Source organism: Leptodactylus fuscus, chromosome 6 (genome assembly GCF_031893055.1).
Source record: "Leptodactylus fuscus isolate aLepFus1 chromosome 6, aLepFus1.hap2, whole genome shotgun sequence".
Taxonomy (NCBI): domain Eukaryota; kingdom Metazoa; phylum Chordata; class Amphibia; order Anura; family Leptodactylidae; genus Leptodactylus; species Leptodactylus fuscus.
In genome coordinates, this window is record NC_134270.1 from 113,107,941 (window position 1) to 113,127,574 (window position 19,634).

General features: G+C 40.1%; 1 protein-coding gene across 1 annotated transcript in view; it reads right to left on the reverse strand.

Moving 5' to 3' along the window:
* Positions 1-14,397, reverse strand: part of HNF4A (hepatocyte nuclear factor 4 alpha) — a 32,320-nt gene extending 17,923 nt beyond the window's left edge. Inside the window, exons 1-2 of the mRNA XM_075277063.1 lie at positions 14,197-14,397; positions 387-558 (exon numbers count right to left, since the gene is read on the reverse strand). Coding sequence (XP_075133164.1) covers positions 387-558; positions 14,197-14,317 — 293 coding nt within the window. The 5' untranslated portion in view covers positions 14,318-14,397. The remainder of the gene's footprint in view (positions 1-386; positions 559-14,196) is intronic.
* Positions 14,398-19,634: the final 5,237 nt, after the last annotated feature.

Here is a 19,634-nt window from a genome sequence, read left to right on the forward strand (position 1 = left end):
ACAGATTTGACCCACCTGGAGGACCAAAAACAAATAAAAAAATTGTTTTAGGCAAAATCCACTCGCAGTTTTCACGGGTCACCCATACATAAGAGTGTATGGAGGGATCTGTGAAAAGAGACAGAAATAGAACATCACCTATATTTTGATGGTCATGTGACTAGCCCATAATGCTCTTGCTTTCAACTTAATTCTGCTGTGTGACGTTCATTGAAAAAAAACATACAACATGCGGCCGTTATTCACTGTGGTGTGAATATAGCTCAGGTAATGCCTGACATTTCCTATTGATTAATTAATTAGGAATTTCTACTGCTAATGCCTCACCTATTATTGATTAACCCACAGTGGTTGAGTAAATTGCTCTGTACATAGATCCATCCTACCTGCAAGAGTACATGTGGTTTTTTCTGACGCTTCTTCTGAAAAACCCTTTGCATCCATCACAGCTGGACGCTCCATAATGTTTTCCTGTTGCCCGGTCACCACAAATTGCACACAAAGAGTTAACACCAATGTTCGCAGCATTGAGACTTGTCACTTCTGATGGTGAAGTATCTGCAGATACATAATATTTACAGTGGTTAACATTCACACACACACTTATTAGTTTGATAGTCTCAGTAACCACTATAAAGTTTCTTTATCTTAAGGAGTCAACCATTGTCAATGGTTGTATAAGTACTGTTGGGGTGCCAACATGGTCTACGTTTCCTTTTAAGGCTCAGGACCCAAGTGGCGTAAACAAGTAGGGTGGGACGTGGGGTTTGGTAAGGAGTCCGGCTCCCAGCTCACGTTGGCCTATTCTCCTATACAGCTGCCAGATATGGAAATTGGGGAAATGCACTGGAAGCTCTTGACCTAGCAGTATCATAGCTGTAATGAATTAAGCAAGTACCAGGAAAAGGAACCATTTTTATTTTCCTTTTCTCTTTTCTGTCATTTAAAGTGACAATCATTTTTTTTAAATGATTTTATGGGGTCCTTCTCTGCAGTTGGGTCATGTTATCTTATTCTGAGCTGTTAAGACTTATATTGCTTAAAGTGGTTTACTGGGCTAAAAATATTGTTGATCTATCCTAAGAATAGGTCATCAGAATCAGATTGATGGGGGTCCCTCACACCCACCAATCAGCTGGTACATAAAGAATGGCGGAGATGGCACTGTTCTCTGTGTAGTGGCCAGACTATGGGATTGTACATCAGCTCTTTTTCATTTTAATGGAAAGTAAGCTCAGATTCGCCACTACACAGATAACACAGGTCTTCCCCATTTGTGTGAAAGCTGCTAAGGACAGGGGTGTTGGGTATCAGATCCCCCACATATCTGCGATTAGTGACCTATCTTTAGAGTTGTTGGTCATCAATAGTTTAAAGGGGTTATCCAGCTTCCAAAAATAATCTGCAAATCCATCCACAGCACTGCTAAATCCTCACTGTTCCCTTGTACACCCATTTCTTGGCTTTATTTTACTTGAGACTCCTTGTATCACCATTATTTACATTCAGTGAATCTGTGAACAAACTACATTTCCCATGATTCATCTGCCTGCTCTCACTTTCACGTTCTCCACTCTCCCCTGCAATGAAATCACAGATAATAAATCACTCTTACATCTGAGGTCACATGATGCTGTGTTTACAAGCTCACCTCCCCCATGAGCAGCAAACACAGACAGTGATAGCAGATATATGCATCATGGGAATTGTAGTTTGTTTACAGTGTCTCAAGTACAGTAAAACCAAGAAAAGGCTGCACAATTAGAGAGTATTCAGTATTGGTGTGGATGTATTTGCAGATAATTTTTGGAAGCTGGATAACCCAGAAAACCCCTTTAATCCTCTCATTATAAGGTTAGATTTACAAGACTCAGTTGATTCTCAGCATGCTCTACTTTTAGAGAGATCTTGGTCAGCACTGGGCAGTGAACCCTGGTAGTGTGAATAGAGCCTAAGTCAGTCTCACTTTCTGTATGATGAACCATTCCTCACAAGTTCCCCACATGGGGGACTAAACGTCTGTCACAGCTACTGCTCCTGTCACACAGTTATAGTGAAGAAGATGACAATGCAGCTTCCTTGACTTATGGTCTCCTAGATTATTTGAGAAAGAGAAAAGGATAAGTATACTGTCATCCAAGCAGGCAGAGATGGTACAGTCTCTATCTGCCCATGTGATGCTGTGCTACGACATTGTGGGTTTGACAGCGGAGCACAAAAAACAAAATATACAAACTAACGCTAGGTTCACACTAGCGTTCGGGTCTCCGTTCTCAACTTTCCATCTTCTGCATGCAGAAGACGGAAAGCTGTCAGACTGGGTCCGGCCGTGAGCGGCGGTGAGCGTTTTATGCTCTCCGCTGCGAAACCGTTTTTTTAAAATCAGACACAGAGTACTGCATGTCCGACTCTGAGTCTGATTTAAAAAAAAACGGTTTCGATGCGGAGAGCATAAACGCTCACCGCCGCTCACGGCTGGATACCTTTCAAGCCCATTCAAATGAATGGGCATGAAAGAGTCCTGCAGGTTTCAGTCTCCTGCCTCTGTTTTGTGCAGGAAACGGAAACCTGCAGAACGGAGACCGGGCGGAGATGTGAACGAGCCCTAAGATGGTATCTAGTTTGAGTGCAGGTTGTCCAAAGTGTGACAGACAATCAGGTGTGGTGTGCAGTAGTGGAATAAAGTGTTTTAACCGGACTGCTTCTCTTACAATATGCAGACATTTTTATATCCTACCACCTTTGTAACAGTTCTATAAATGCTGAAGTTTTATTACCCATGAACCAACAAACTCCAGAGGAAAAAAAAACAGGCCGCACCTAAATCAGTACAGCCTTAAGCTGTCATCTACTTTCACTATGTAACACCCTGCAGAACAATCATATGTCATACAGATCATTTTTGTAACAATTAACCATGGCGAAACAGCGGTACAGGAAGGGAATGGACAAGTACAACATGTAACACAATATGTAACTGCGCCTGCAATATCTGACTGTAAATATTAGCTTGCAGGATAAAAATTATCAATGATGGCAACATAAACACTCACATTGTATGACCATCCCATGGAACTTCCATTGAAAACAAAGCTACCAACATGTTGACACTGAAACTTCAGGCTTTATACACATGACCATATTTTTTATCCACAATTGCGTACAGTCACATTAATTTCTATGGGTATATACATACAGCCGGAGTTTTTGAGGCTTTATGTCAGGCCATAATCAAAAGCTGCAAAGTTTAGAGAAGGTCCTATACCTGTCCATATTTGTGGCTCGTTACATTCATTACAACGTATGGGTCAGTGGAAATGATGGATGACACACAGATACCAATCCGTGTGTCATCTGTGCCATTTTTATTGACTAACACACTATAACCTAACCAGCCCTTGAATATTAAACATCAGATATGGTGGTGGAACTTTCCCTATTTTACAGAATCTACCAGTGGTCTAATGTGCAAGACTTTTCTAGACTCTATTAGATGCCCACTTTTTATTGCAACAATAAAATCATGTTAGTGGTTCTGCCTTTCTCTGGGGAGATCTACCATCCTTTGGTAAAGATCCACCAATAATCTAATGTTTAGAATCAGGATATCTAGCTTCTCTTAGGATGCCCTCACACGGAGTTTACGCTCAGCTCATTCTGAACGTAAACTCGTTCAGAATGAGTGGCGTTAAAACAGATCCTATTGATTTCTATGGGTGCCAGCATACGCGCGCTACCCATTGAAATCAATGGGAGGTTTTTTTACCTATTGCTTTCAATGTGATACGCGCATTTTTTTATTGAGAAGTTTCCAGGTCTATACAATGTGCTTGAGCAAAAAAACACAGCAAAAAAACGTAACGAAAAAGCGCATCAAAAACTACGTCATGTAAAAAAGCGTCAAAAAATGTTTCCTAATTCCTGCAGCAGATTTTTCCTGCCTGCAAAAAAGCCTTAGGCCTCCGGATTCACACAGGAGTTTTTTGAACCGTATTTTGACGCGGTGGCCGCCTTGACTGGATGCCAGTGCAGTGCATACAGTGCACTGGCATCCAGCTGTGGCATTCTGCTCTGGATTAGGTTCAAATGAATGGGCCTAGTCGGGAGGCAGTTTCGTGAGGCAATCTGCCTGAAGAAATGACATGTTGTTTCTTTCTTCCATGAGTGGGAACAAACCGCTTGCGGATAAGGGAACTGTCCAGCTCCCATTGATTTCAATGGGAGGCGTTTTTTTGGTCAAAATCCGGCCCAAAAAACCCTGTCTGAATTCGGCTTTAAATGTCTGATTTTGGTGGGAAAACAGACAGAATACATATGAAGATCATTAGTTCTTTGGTAGGATCCACCAATGGTCTAATATACATTGGGAATGACACGGCCCCCCAGAGCATTAATTGCTCAGGGGACACATGGTAACATGGTACCATAAAGATATTTTATTAGAGTGATTATTAAAATTAGTTAATAATTTCCCCTCAGGCAATATGTCTATATTAAATTATTCTGTCAAGTAAATTCCCGCCTATTTCACTTTCCTCAGGCAACTGGGGTTCAAATCAAGGTCATCCAGCTCAGCTGACGGGGTCTTCTCGAACTTTCGAAGTGGGCGTGTCCTTGAATCAGCTGTTCGGAGATCTCATCAGCTGATTGGCTGTCATCGCGTTTGTGGCGGGAATTTTGAAAATAAATAGCCGGCAAATTGGCTGTTCGGGTCATTCGCGTCAAGATCTTCACGCAAGCCCCCGCCCTCCCACCCTAAAGGAAATCTGTCTGGAAGCAAGCATTGTCATGGTGTTTATTGAAGGTGGTTAGTCGATCAGCTTATGCTGATTGGACTTTGATTTTATTGATTAATTTGATTATTTATTTAGTTATTTATTAAAATTATTTATTGAATTGGATTTTAATTATTTATTTATTTATAGTCGAATTATTTTGTTATGAAGTTTCCTTAATAAACACCATGGCCAAATATTATTCCACTAAAGAAATTGGTTGTGTTGTGTATTTATTTATTTATTTATTTATTTATTTATTTATTATAGTTATTTTATAGTTATGAATTTATTTTATTGGTAAAATTGGCATTGGTTAAGCTTAATATATTTGTGCCTATGGTACCATGGATCTAGACTTTCATGGATGCTAACTATTTGTGTCAATCACATTTACCATGTTGGTAAAGCCTTCCTTTACTGGGAAGATCCACTAATTGTCTAATGTGCATGAGGAAGGGTTCTTCCAGACGTATAGTCGGAAGTTGAATAGATCTTGTTGATAGCTCCTTTCTTCTTTCACAAAATCCACCAATGGTCCTATGTGTAAAGACAAGGGGACCTTGTAAATCAGTTAGATACTATTGGTTGAGCCTTCTTTCATTGCCAGGCTCCACCTAAGAAGGCTCTTAGGGAGCCTTCACGCGGAGTAAACTCTCGCAAAATACACATGTAAAAAATACATGTCATTGAAGTCAATGGGAGTCTTATTTTTACACGTGTATTTTTTACATGTGTATTTTACCAAAATGAGTGAGCGTTTACTCGGTGTGAAGGCTCCCTAATATGACTAGGCAATGGATCAAACTCTCTTGAATGATTTTCTAAAACTGAGTAAATGTTATCAGAATCTCCCCTCTAAGTACTGTCGCTGGGTTCACGCCAGCGTTGGGTCTCTGTACTTAGGTTTCCGTCTTCTGCCGGCAGAAGACAGAAACCTGTCAGACTGGGTCCGATTTTGTGTCCAGTTAAAAAAAAAACGGTTTCACCGCGGAGAGCATAAAACGATCACCGGCGCTCACGGCTGGACACTTTTCAAACCCATTCAAATGAATGGGTTTCAAAACTGACTGCAGGTTTCAGTTTCCTGCCCAGTTTCAGGCAGGAAACGGAAACCTGTACAAACGGAGACCGGGCGCAGATGTGAACGAGCCCTAACAATTGTATTGACATCTTCCAAACAACCTAAGGAGGTGGGGCTGGAAAATCTCCAACACCCTCCCCTTAAATATCCAATATAAGGGCCCGTTCACACAGAGTAAACACGCGTGTATTTTGGCAAAAGGGAGCCTTCACACAGAGTAAATGCGTGTGTATTTTTGCAAAATACACGTGTTAAAATACACGTGTAAAAATAAGACTCCCATTGACTTCAATGATATTTTTTACACGTGTAAAAATATGCCTGTAAAAATACGCCTGTAAAATGTCATTGAAGTCAATGGGAGTCTTATTTTTACATGTGTATTTTTACACGTGCATTTTGCAAAAATACACGTGCGTTTACTCCATGTGAAGGCTCTGTGTAAAAAATACACGTGTAAAAATAAGACTGCCATTGACTTCAATGACATTTTACACATGTATTTTGATGTGTTTTTTTTACACCTGTAAAAAAATGTCATTGAAGTTAATAGGAGTCTTATTTTTATACGTGTATTTTTTACATGTGTATTTTGCCAAAATATACACGCATTTGCTCCGTGTGAACGGGCCCTAACTTTAAAAGGCTTGCACAGATAAAGCCTGAATTCAGTAAGGGGATGGCGTCTCCCTTTAAATACAAGTTATAAAGCACTGTAGCATTTAATGCACAAGACTGGCTGTGTTTATGCAAGTAAGGTAGAGATAAGGAAATAAACATCCTTCTATTTTACTGTATAGATGGCTTATGTACTGCTGCATACTGATTTACTGAAGTATACAACTTACTTTCCTGATCTTTTAAATGGCTGGCTTAAAAAAAAAAAAATCAGAAGCGTTGCTTAAATACAATAAATCAGTAAGACAGTATGATTATTGTATAATTATTATATGATTATATACATGTATTAATATTATTATTACTATTATTATTATTATTATTATTGTTAATATTCATTTTTTAGACTGGCCATATCCAGCAAATGGTGTTATATTATAGATGGGCTTTGTTTGCTCATTGCTTGCTGTTTATATCGCAGTGTTGGGAAGGGGGAGTAAAGTTGTAGACATTCTTGAGTTAAGTAGTTTACTTATGTAGAGTGCACTTCTTAAAGATAACCCTAACCTTGTCCTGTGTTTAACAAGGGGCCACACATATTTCTTTATGAACTAAACAGGTAACACACTATGTTCAGTACTTGCTATACTTGTAGTTGTCTTTCTTGAGGATTTAGGATGTTCCTGCATTACAAGTACAAGCCTTTGATTTCAATGGAAACTGTGTAATACTTCATTTCTCCTGTGGTGGCGCTGTAAGAAAAATGCATATTTTATCAGGTTCCATTGCAGATTATTGCGGTAATTTTTATTTTGTATGGTGTTGTCCGGGGTGGGGCTAGAACCATTGATGTATTATTTTATTTATTTTAATTATTTTATTTTTAAAAAACTTTTCTATTAATTTTTTTTCACATTGTGTCCCCATAAGGTCCCAATAGACCTTTTAGGACATTTCATCCAAGGTTTTTTTTTGGTTTTTTTTAAGGTGGGAAGGCTAATTTCCCCTGTAACTGGAACTGGTACATTTAGCCCCAGTTGCAGGAGGAATACAGCCTCCTGCCCATTCTATACAGTTGATCTGGGTCCTGTAGGACCTAGCAGCTTTAACACACGCTGATCCCGGTGGATCACGTGATTGCCCGGTCAGAGGGCGGCCACACCATAGCAGCGCTCATAGTTGTATACACCGCAATGAGCGCCGCCATGGTGCTGTATAGACAGCATCATGTATAGACAGTGATCAGGAAGTTAGGGAAGGTAATAAACCTTCTCTGCCTTCTGTCTGGGAGCTCCGGCTGAAGTTACAGGCGACTCCCAATTTCAGCAACTGCACAATTTTGTAAAGCTGCTGAAATCTGCTTAGACGTACTATTACATCTTGGCAGGACAAGGCAACCACCTTCCAGACATAAAAACCCATTGGGTGGTCCAGACGTGGTTAAACATAGTGTCAGCTCAAGAGGTGAGCCAGTGCCATAACTAGCAAATACTTAATGTTTTCCGCCGTAGATATCTGCCAGTAGGATCAATGATTGGAGACAAATCCTATAACATATATTTAATCTCCCCAATGTCCTGGGATCTGAAAGTCATTTTGAGGGATTGGGCTCCTTCTAGGAACCTAAAGGCCCCCCTTTGGGTGTAAAGGGCATCAGAATATGGCAATGCGAAGAAGTGTTGATCTAAAAGGTTTATATTTTTATAATATTAAAACATAACAAAACTATAGAAATTTGGTATCACTACAATTGTACTGGCCTGACATAACGTGTTGTTTTTATTGCTATATCAAAAGCCACAACTGTGTTTTTTCCACTTCAACACCATTAATTTTTTTTACAGCTTTCCATGGAATATTAACTTGTCTCTCAAAACGACAAGTCTGGAATAATAAATTTATGGCTTTCTGAAGGCAATGAATAAGAAGAGGTTAAGGGACTGTTCTAACATAATATACCTCTTCCCCGATTCTTCATTGGCCGCTCCCTTCTGCCAATCCCTTCACTGGATACCCATTGCCCAGCGAATAGAGTTCAAGTTACTAAAACTGATATACAAAGCTATACACAACATCTCCCCTCCATATATATCTGACCTAATCTCCCACTATCTGCACACACGTAACCTCCGTTCCTCCAAAGACCTTCTACTCTGCTGTGATCCACTCTTCACACAACCATCTCCAAGATTTCTCCCGTGCATCCCCCATACTCTGGATCTCCTTACCAAGACACATAAGACTGATCCCCACAATCACAGGCTTTAAGAAGACCCTGAAGACTCACCTATTCAGGAAGGCCTACAACCCCCAATAACCACCAAATCACCATCTAAACAGTCTCCCCCTCTCCTTCTGTCTCTATTCCTGCTCCCTCATAGATTGTAAGCCCTTGCGGGCAGGGCCCTCTACCCCGCTGTGCCAGTTGGTCATTGTTAGTACTATATTTGTTTGTATATTTTGTGTACCGTATGTAAACCCTTAAATGTAAAGGACTATGGAATTAATATAATAATGTACCGCACCATGGAATTAACGGTGCTATGTAAATAAATAATAATAATAATAATGATAATAATAATGATAATAATAAGATAGATTGTAAACAGCAGACAAACCCTATGAAGCTGGTCATATAACTTAGCTCTATATCCTGACTTGCCCATATACATACCTCTACAGCTCAATAGGTAACAAAAAAGAACCGAAAATTATTGACACCACTAACAAATTGCTAAGATGAAAAATACACTTTTTTTTTCTTTAGTGAGATCACCACATGCCGTATCTGCAGCTGAAAAATGATGGATATTTCCTGTGCAATCTTTCAGACCCTATTACACCAACAGATTATCAGGCCAATTCTGTGTAAACAGGGGTGTGTGGCCGATGATCAATAAACCTGACTGAGGCAGGAATGATCATGGTATGTAATATACATTGATCCATGTTATATTCTCAGTCGGCACTTGCTAGGTTTACATTTCTATGACTGTCCAATAATCCAGAATATTTAATAATCTGTCATCTCTATCTGATCTAATAATTGTCATTAAAAGAAGTACAAGGGGTTTATGTTTTTATGGCCTAGTATAAAGATAGAACATTATCACCCCCTTGGTTCTATTAGCCAGTAGTGTAAGCCATAAAGCTTATCCACTGAGTCAAAGAATCCTCCTTGGTTTTTTGCCCATGGCCACCAATGACAGCGTCTTATTTTCACAGCGGTTTAAAACATTAATGCTGAAATCTGATTGGTTGCTTTTAGCCACAAAATACACTTTTACCCCAGTGTGGGGTTTTATGAAATATTTTTCCATAGTCTGTAAAAATAGGGATGTAGTCCTCTACAGACACAGATCTATACACATTTCCTTTGAAGAAGTTAGGACAACCCCTGTCCGCATGTCCTGTTAGAGTGTATATATATATATATATATATATATATATATATATATATATATATATATATATCATAGAAAGGGGTCCTCCAGTCAACGAGCTCCATCTATAAGATAGGGTAGAGAGTGGCTTATGCTTTGGAGAACATGGGATGTTCATGTATTCATGGATGGCCATTTGTCTAAATAGCTGCTATGTCATATAACAGTTATGGTGCCTTGCCTTGCCATGGCAAAATAAGCTTTTTTATGGGGCGTTCGGGAACCAAACTCACATAGGCCTTGCACAAGGCCTAACATAATTGGTCTTATTTACTACAAATGTATTTCAGAGAAGCTGCTTTCTTAAATATATGCCAACCAATAACAGGGCACCTTTCATTTTTTTCAGACCAACTTAAGGAATTACAACCGGGCTCTGGTTGGCTGCTGTGGGCAAAATAGTTTAGCTCATCGAGCCAACTGTATGCTAGCTTTAATGAGATATATAGATATGTACCAGTAGCTAAAAGGCAACTTAAACAAAGCAGGACATGTGTCTTATAGAGTTCCTCCAATGTTATGTTCCTGGGCCAGATGCAGAACCATTACACCTCATTTATATGACTGCACAGGCCTAGTTGTGTCTGCAAAGTCCTTATTGAAACTCATCTGTACAAATGAACAACTATACTACTGTGGTCCCATTTATGGCTTTACAAAAGTCTGGGCAAATACAGACTACAAACATACGTGAGAACCACACTAGTTGCCATTCTTGGGGTCTGTAAGGGGACTCGAAAAACGGAAACCCTGTCCACTTAAAAAGCGATTACACACGGAAACCCACAGACTCCATAGATTATAATGGTGCCTGCCGAGTTTCCACCGATTTTATACTGTAGCCAGGGGAGAGGAAAGTTCTCCTTGTAGGGCTTTTCTCTCCCATCGATTTCGGCAGATTCAACAGTGGAGTGGATTGATATCAATGTAGAAAAATGTTGATTTTTCCATATTCTGATGTGTAATATCTCACCTCTCCAATCCAGACAGCCATACACGTATGTATTAAGCTACCCATCTACAAATAATACAGTCTAAAGGGTTTCCACTATATATAGTTATGGAATATCAATTATAAATGACATAAAACTGTAATCCATATGGGTTCGAATGCCGTACTGTTCCACAAACCTCAGTACAGAGATGCTCAGTCCTCTTTTTGTTTTTGTTTTGCTAAGGCCCCACATTGCAGAAATGCAACAAAATCTGCAACAAAAAAAAGCTGCATTTCCGCAATGTGGGACCCCAGCCTTAGAGCAATTTATTGGGACAGGGCACTTAAGTGCTTGGTTTTGCACTGGTCACATCCCCATGGATTTATGCCATATGGTACCATACTGTCTGGAGGTGCCAACAAACCTTTCTTATGTATTTAGATACAGAGTATGAGCAGGGAACAGTATTTTTGACCCAGGTTAAGGGATCATCATATACAATCGGTTGTGGAAATTGGTATAATCATTCTGTCCTACTCCCTTTCATGATAATTCGGGTATGTAGCAACCTACTGTGGTCTTCAGTACCCTACAAATACTGTTGACACAGATACAAGTCATTCAACTTGGGTGACACAACCTGTCACGTTACCTTATAAAACTGTCATGGTCAGTATGGACATCGCAAACAACCATGGCTTTTCTAACTCCGTTTTTTTTTCTTATTGACAGTTCAACTCCATTAACTTGCATGAAACAGGAGAGGTGACTGCTAGTCCACTGGATGTCATCCCCCTCCTCCCTAAAAGTCATTTACAGTCAGGAGACAATTTACTCTCTTACACTAGACCCGGATACAAAGAGAAACCATTAAATGCTTGAGCAGAACAGCTATATTAACTATTCTGAGTCATGGGAACAAAGTCAGAACTTGTCAATGGTTCAATATGCTGTCAGTGAAAACACAGTCCCAGAGGCAGATTTACTAAGAATGGTGTTTCCTACAACAGTCTTAATCCATTCCACTGCTGGCTTGAGATGCACCTGAATTATTAAAAGCCTCCAACTTCTTAATAATTCTGGAGAACGCCCATGTGCGTGAAATCTATGCCAGTCAGTGACTGGCGTAGTTACCACCGAGGTATCTCCACCTTGTTATTCTCCTGCCTGCCTTGTTATATGCTCCAGGCACTTTCATAAAAAGTAGTGAGCAAGGTGAAGAACCAACAATTTGGTTTTTAGAAAAAGAAACGACTGTGGCCAAAGATGCGTCACATCTTCACCCAACTATGCCCATCTGGCGTAAATGGGTTAGTAATTTACCCCCATAATGTCACAGCGTGGACCACCCCCACTTTACACTATGTTACACATATTTTCTATGAAGACATGCCCCATTTTGTAAAAAGTCTAAAAATCTTGATAAATGTAGAGCATGGCATTTTTTTTTTTTTTGTGCAAATTATGCCAGAATTCTGGTCCATTATGCTTAGGAAATATCCCCCACTGTTTTGGACCATACAATTATTAATACTGATATTGGTAAAAAAAAAAAAACAGAAAATGCAACCCATGCAAAAATATTCTTATGACATCTATAGTGCTGGTGGAACTGCTTCATTTTCCTTGCAGAAGTGTCCACTGAAATTTCAAGCCATTCATTTCAATGTAATCTGGCTAATAGTAAAGGAAGAATCCAATTCTAACCATAGGCTCACACTATGGTGTCTGCTGTTCTGGTTAGTCAGAGGATCAGAACAACCAACAAACAGCCTGTGAATGGCAAATTTAGAATATCTGGTCCAAAGGGTTCCTTTAGGCTGAGACCATACATTGCGGAAAAGCTGATTTTCAGTTGCAGATTTTCCTCTGTTTTTTTTTTTTTTTTTCTTTTTTGAGCCAAAGCCAAATACATGGAATGTATGGAAAGTTCTTATACCTCTCCCTTCTGCTAAATCTACTTCTGGCTTTGGCTCAAAAAACCGCAGCAAAATCTGCAACAAAAAAGCTGCTTTTCTGCAACATGGTTCCTTACCCTCAATCTAATATTCAAGAGTCCAGGAACCTGCATTCCAACCAGACTAAGGTTATGAGACCCCTGTATGAGAACGGCAGCAAATTTTCCTGAAGGTCTTTCTCTCGGGTTTCCATGGTCAGTATTTTGCAACACCATTTGTAAGCTAAAAAACAGAAATGGGGCCAAATCAAACAAGAAGCACCTCTATCCATTATATTGTTATTGGTGCAGGTTCCATGTCTGGTTTTGTCCTAAAAATACTGATACAAAATACTGATAATGTGAAAGTGACCTTAGAGCTAACCTATCTGCTTATCTGTCTATCTGTCTGTCTATCTATCTATCTATCTATCTATCTATCTATCTATCTATCTGTCCCCAGCATTCCATAACCCAAGTCCCATTATTATAAGTGATATAAAAAATACCCGAACCGGAGTAACTAGAGCAGCCATTGCATTTACTAGGGGACTAAGAATGCCCACTTAAAGAAATGTTGCTCCATTTCGTCGAGGGTACAGAATAAAGTTGAACCTTCCAATTTTATTGTAGGATCTTTTGATCTCTACAGAGTACACAGGGTTAGCATCAACATGTCTATGGGCCTATCAGAGTGTTTGGAAAGGGATTTCTTTTGTTGCCTCCATCCCCTTACCTCCTCCATTCAGTCTCTATATGTTTAGCTGAGTACAATGTGGGAATCAGACCAATAATCGTCATCCAAACAATTGTGTGACCTAAGATCACCTCAAGAAAGTTCTAGATTTTCCATGACTGAAGTATTAATTATTGTCCGTCACAAATGATTATCAGAATTCATAATAATATTTAGCCTGTACAATTACAGAAACTGAAAAAAAAACTCTGTACACAATAGTGTAAAAAAAAAATAATAAAAATTTGTTGACAATTTGGAATATCTAGTTAAGTCACTAAGTGTATTGTTCGGTATGATACGACACCTCAGTATAGACAGCTATCATTGGCTCTTTTTGGTCTCATGGGGGCCCTAGAGAGGCAAAGGGCCTGGAGCATAGTTATGAGTAGCAACTTTCTACTATGCCAGTAAACCAGAGGTTTTCACTGTAATGGCCACTAACATATAGGATAAATGTATAGTAACCTGTGATACTTATTACTGCCTTTAAAAACCTGCATACAGCTCTTCAGTGAAAAAAAAGTGCCATGTGAACCCTGTCTAAAAATCAGCATGTGCCAATGACTACTTATAAATGGTACAAAGGTGATAGGCACAGCTTCCACAATAACATGGGACAACTACACCCATCATTTACTACAGACATACACTTAGAGAGTCTCTTACCATTCCCTATGGCCAGTACTTGCATGTTCTCAAATTCCAATGTGGTGTAAGCCGGGTCCAATGCCTCAGTGTAGTCAGCCATATCCATATCTATCAGGGCTTTAGAAAGTCTCATTATCATCAGCAAACAGCGGCTGGCTTCCAGCAAATGCCCCTTGTGAGGTTATTGGCCCCTCAACCTCGGCTACATTGACTCTAGCTTGTCACCTCTCTAGTGCAGGTAACTCTGATAGATGAGCACATAAGCAAAAAAGGCCTATGGCTTTCTTAGGGTGGAGTTGTGGAGTTAATTTTTAAGCAACCCACCTCTGGATGCCCACACTCCCCCGCCCCCTTCTGAGACAGGATTTTCTGAGGATTTCATTGACACACTCAGTGACTAATGAATCTATACACGTTGTATGAGCTCAATAAAATTTATGGTTTTCTATTAGCTTTATATTCAAAAACTATAGCCGTAGCCGAAATAGTAATGGCAGTATTATAGTCCTTATATTCTTGTAAAGAAGGGGTAGTCTCATAGTAGATATATGCTTGTACATACATAAGGAGTAGTAATATTACAGTTATATTCTTGTAGCTAGGGGGCAGTACTGTAGTTATATTCTTGTGCATATTGGGCAGCATTATAGTAGTCTTGTTCATATGCATGGGGTAGTATTATAGTACCGTAGTTATATTTTTGTAGATAGATGACAGAATAATAGTAATATTCTTGTACATAAGAGAGTAGTACTATAGCAGTTATATTATTGTACATAGAAGTAGTATAGTAATTATATTACATAGAATGTAGTAATATTGCTGTTATATTCTTTTAAGTAGAGTTTAGTATTGTAGTTATATTCATGTACATAGTGGGCAGCATTATAATAGTCATTGTCTTGTACATAGGAGATTGCATTATTGTTGTTATCTCACTGTACATAGAGAAAATATTATTATAATTATATTCCTGTACATGGGGTAGTCGTATTGTACTGTAGTTATATATGTGAGTATGGGGCAGTATTATAGTATGTATATTCTTGTAGATGACAATATAGTAGTTATATACATTAATAGTAAATAGGGCAGTATTATAGGAGTTATACTTTTTTACATGGTTGTAGTATTATTGTAGTTATACTGTTGTAAAGTAGCAGTATTAGAGTAGTTATATCTATGTTTTATATTTTTTTTATACAGAGGCAGTATTATAGTACTTAATAATACTATAATATATAGAATGGGGCCCAGTCTGTGTTAGCTACACCCCTGAATATGCAAATCTCTATTACCCTACCCTGGGAACAGTGGTGTAACTAAAGTCTTGTGGGCCCGGGGGCAAACTTTTGCCTGGGTCCCCTATGCCCTTCCTAGACCGAATTCTGGATAGTGGCGATTCCAGGCACTGAAGCAATATCTCAGATACTTAAAAGGGGTACAGCTTTAGTACCCACAACTGCAGCTATCAAGAATACGGAGAGTGAGCAGTGCAGTGGTATTACGTGCTCCACTGTGGTCCCCAAACAGTATTACATGCTCCGCAGTTGCCCCCTCACAGTATTACGTGCTCCACGGTGGACCCCCACACAGCATTACATGCTCCACAGTGGCCCCCAAACAGTATTATGTGCTCCACAGTGGCCCCCTCACAGTATTACACACTCCACAATGGCCCAAACAATATTATGTGCACCACAGTGGCCCCCAAACAGTATTATGTGCTCTACTGTTGCCTCCAAACAGTATTACGAGCTTCGCAGTGTAACCCACACAGTATTAAGTGCTCACAGTGGTCCATACACAGTATTACGTGCTCACTGTGGCCACAACACAGTATTATATGCTTCGCAGTGGCCCCCACACAGTATTACGCATGTTACAGTTCTGTACATATATATATATATATATATATATACATATATATATATATATATATATATATATAATTATTTTGACAGAACCTCTTGACTGCGGTAGTGGCTGCAGTCGAGGTCCACAAGCCCCAGAGGGGCAGCCGTCTGCCTGAGTGAAGCAGCAGTAGGTTTGTGCAGTTTCAAGTGTGAACAGGGGCCAATGCATATTCACCAGTTAGTTTCACTGAGTGAAGGCGTTTGTGCAGCTCTACTGTGAACCGGCTGCAAAGGAGGATTACACCAGTTGACCTCACTGGGTAATAGTGTTTATGCAGCTTCAATTTGAACTGGCTGCAACCAAGACTGTCAGGGGTCAAGTGTCACCCCTGGTCAGAAATACAAAGGGCTCCACAACAGCTTTGGAGCTACAACAGTACTAGACAGAAGCAACAGGCTCTACAGTTCCCTACCAGCAGTACCCAGGAATCCTACCCCAGAATACCTGCACTGGCAACCTGGCATTGACAGGAACCTAGCCCTGAACCTTTCTGTCTAAACCAGGGGTAGGGAACGTACGGCTCTCCAGCTGTTGCAAAACTACAACTCCCAGCATGCATACTTGCTCTGCTGTTCTTGGAACACCCATGGAAGTGAATGGAGCATATTGGGAGTTGTAGTTTCACAGCAGCTGGAGAGCCGAAGGTTCCTTACCCCTGGTCTAAACATATTAGTCAAAGTGTGAGCACCCGGCGGGCGTCGGCTCACACCATATAAAGGCAAGTCCCCGCCCACAGGGCAGTGGCCATAACCTCACTGGGCATGCCCAGTATGGGTGGAATGGGACGTAACCTCAGAACGTCTCCAAAAAGTCTGAGCATGCTCAGTAGGGTGAAAATGAGACAGCCTCAGAACGTCTCCAAAAGGTCTGAGCATACTCAGTAGGGTGAGAATGAGAGCCTCAGAGCGACTCCAAAAAGTCTGAGCATGCTCAGTAGGCCAAATGCTGTACTTAGGCTCCACAAACCTCACCGTCCGACGCCGAGGGCGAGAACTGGATTGACCCGCAGGTGGCGCTGTGCACTGGAAGGAAAACCTGCGGGACCCCATCCTAACAATGTGCTTCACAGTGGCCCCAGAGGCCCAGGACAAGTAATTAAAAATAAAAAACACTTATACTCATCTTACCTCAACTCTCCAGGGCATCTTTGCTCCATCCTGTGGTCTGCGGCATCCTCTTCTGTCTTCTGACTGAGGTCTTGTGCTCCAGTGGTCACTTGGCGCGCCATGATGTCATTACGCCAGCGTGCCACCACCCCTGGGTTGGCATTTAATGGTCGGGGCCCTTTCCATTAACAATATGTATGGTGGCCAGGGAACACAGATTTCCCCAACCACTATCATGGTGGTCCAGGGCCCCGGCCATTTCCAGCTGGCCGCAGGACCCATGCCCCACCTCCTGTGACGATTGTTACGCCACTGATATGGAGAAGTGTTATAGTAAGTATGCCCTCAATAGTGAATTATAACATACTTTATAGCATAATAGTAGTTATACTGCATAGGGTTTAGTAATATAATAGATATATTTTTATACATAGAAGGTTTCATTATATGACTTATGGTATATTCTTGTGTATGGGTGTATTGTGTATGCAGTATTGTAGGTGCTCTGTCCTTGTTAATTAGTTGTATTGTTATTGCAACAGATATAGATAGAGAGATATACATAGAGGGCATTATTGTATCAGTCAGGGCTGGCTTCAGATTTAAATGGACACTTGGCAGAGAAACAGTGGGCTCCTTTGGGTAGAGTCAACAAACTGTGGAAAAATTTCACCTAGAACCTAGCCTAAAATCTGCGAATATTACCTGAGGATTTTGTTGCAAATTCTGCTGTAGACTCCTGTAGCATTATACGCATACTGCTGATCTGTAAGTTTACATCATGTTCATTTTTCTGTGTAGATTTTTACGCTAAATGTGGATAAGGTTTTCAAATTTTCCCTTATACAAATGTATCTGCACCGCAAAGCTGCAATGTGTGATTATAAGCCTTATGCCTCCAAGCATATTATATACAACATACATGTCTGGGTCATTTACAGATCTGTGATGTACTGAATAAAGAGCATTATAAAAATGTTATTGTAATTATTTTCTGTGTTGTTATATGTAGTCATTTTACTCATGATTTTCACCTATATATTTGGGGGATATCTATAGAGGGACACATTTATTAAGACTGGCGTACTGTACACTAGTCTTAATAATTCCCTGCACCAGGATGGATTCTACGCTGGTTAAGAATGGCGTAAGTTTGCATTGTAACTCCCGCCAGAAAACTTGCATAATGAATGGTACAAGTATAAGAAGCTTCCTATATACAGTATTTCCCATTCCTTTTGTAGCCATTCTTGGCTTTGGCTCAAAAAAACACAGCAAAATCTGCAACAAAAATAGCTGTGTTTCCGCAACATGGGACCTCAGCCTAAGAATATATTCACTCACCGAAGATAAGTATTATAAGATAAGATATGTTAAGGTGCATTTAGAATTGTTCTACCAGATTGACAGCTAGTAGAGCCTGCATGATGGTGAGATCCGTCAGATATTTTGGTGTAGAAGATCTTGATTTGGTAATAGGAATGGCGTGCTTATGATGGTTTTGTCATATAAGAAACACAATGAAACACAAGGACTCCACATTAGATTACTGAAAGTCCTCAGACAGGAGTAAACACACAGTGATACACTGCTGATATCCAGAGGTACACAGAGATAACACATACAAGTGTATACACAGAAAGGTTCACAGATATATGACCAAACATGGTCACAGGGACATCAGAAATACACAGCTCCCTGACTATAAAACACCTTGCAAGCCCTAAGGTTGTGGCGCTTCTAAAAATAAGACATGAATGCTTAAAAACCCAATGTTAAAAAGTGTAGCTCTAAATACTAATGCTGGTGTGAGATGGTGACAGAATGCTGGAGTCCTGCTATATCAGCCCCAGGTTCCTGACTTATGTGTGGTCCAGGGTGGGTCTGGAATAGGCCACAGCTCCAGCTGTGGATACTTGGCTCATTACTGGGTCATAAAAGGCTAAAGAGCTTGCACTTCAGGACAGATGCTGGGAGCGAGAGAGAGGGGGAGAGAGAGAGAGAGAGAGAGAGGGGGGGGGGGAGAGCGAGAGAGATTGCCTCGATCTGTTCTGACATTGAGAACCTGATAAGACTGTTTATTGGTTGATTCATGTAGCTGGTAGTAAGCCACACATACAGTTAGTATTTTTTCTTTAGTTAGTAGCTCAGACGAGCAGGATTTTGTTTCTTACTGTTTTGCCTGAAGTTAAGGCTGTATTTTATTTTGCTCATTTTGTGTGACTGATGTGAAGGTTTTTTTTATTTGTTTATTTATTTATTTCTAAATAAACCGGTTTGTGCAAGAATTGTGTCCCTGTCCCTGTCTGGTTGGGTCAGCACCACTGCTTTTACCCAGCTAAGTTCCCCACACTGGTCATACACAAAAGATATTTATCTGCAGATACAGCTTATTTTAATAGTATCTGTCATTAATCTTATGTGTATAACCAT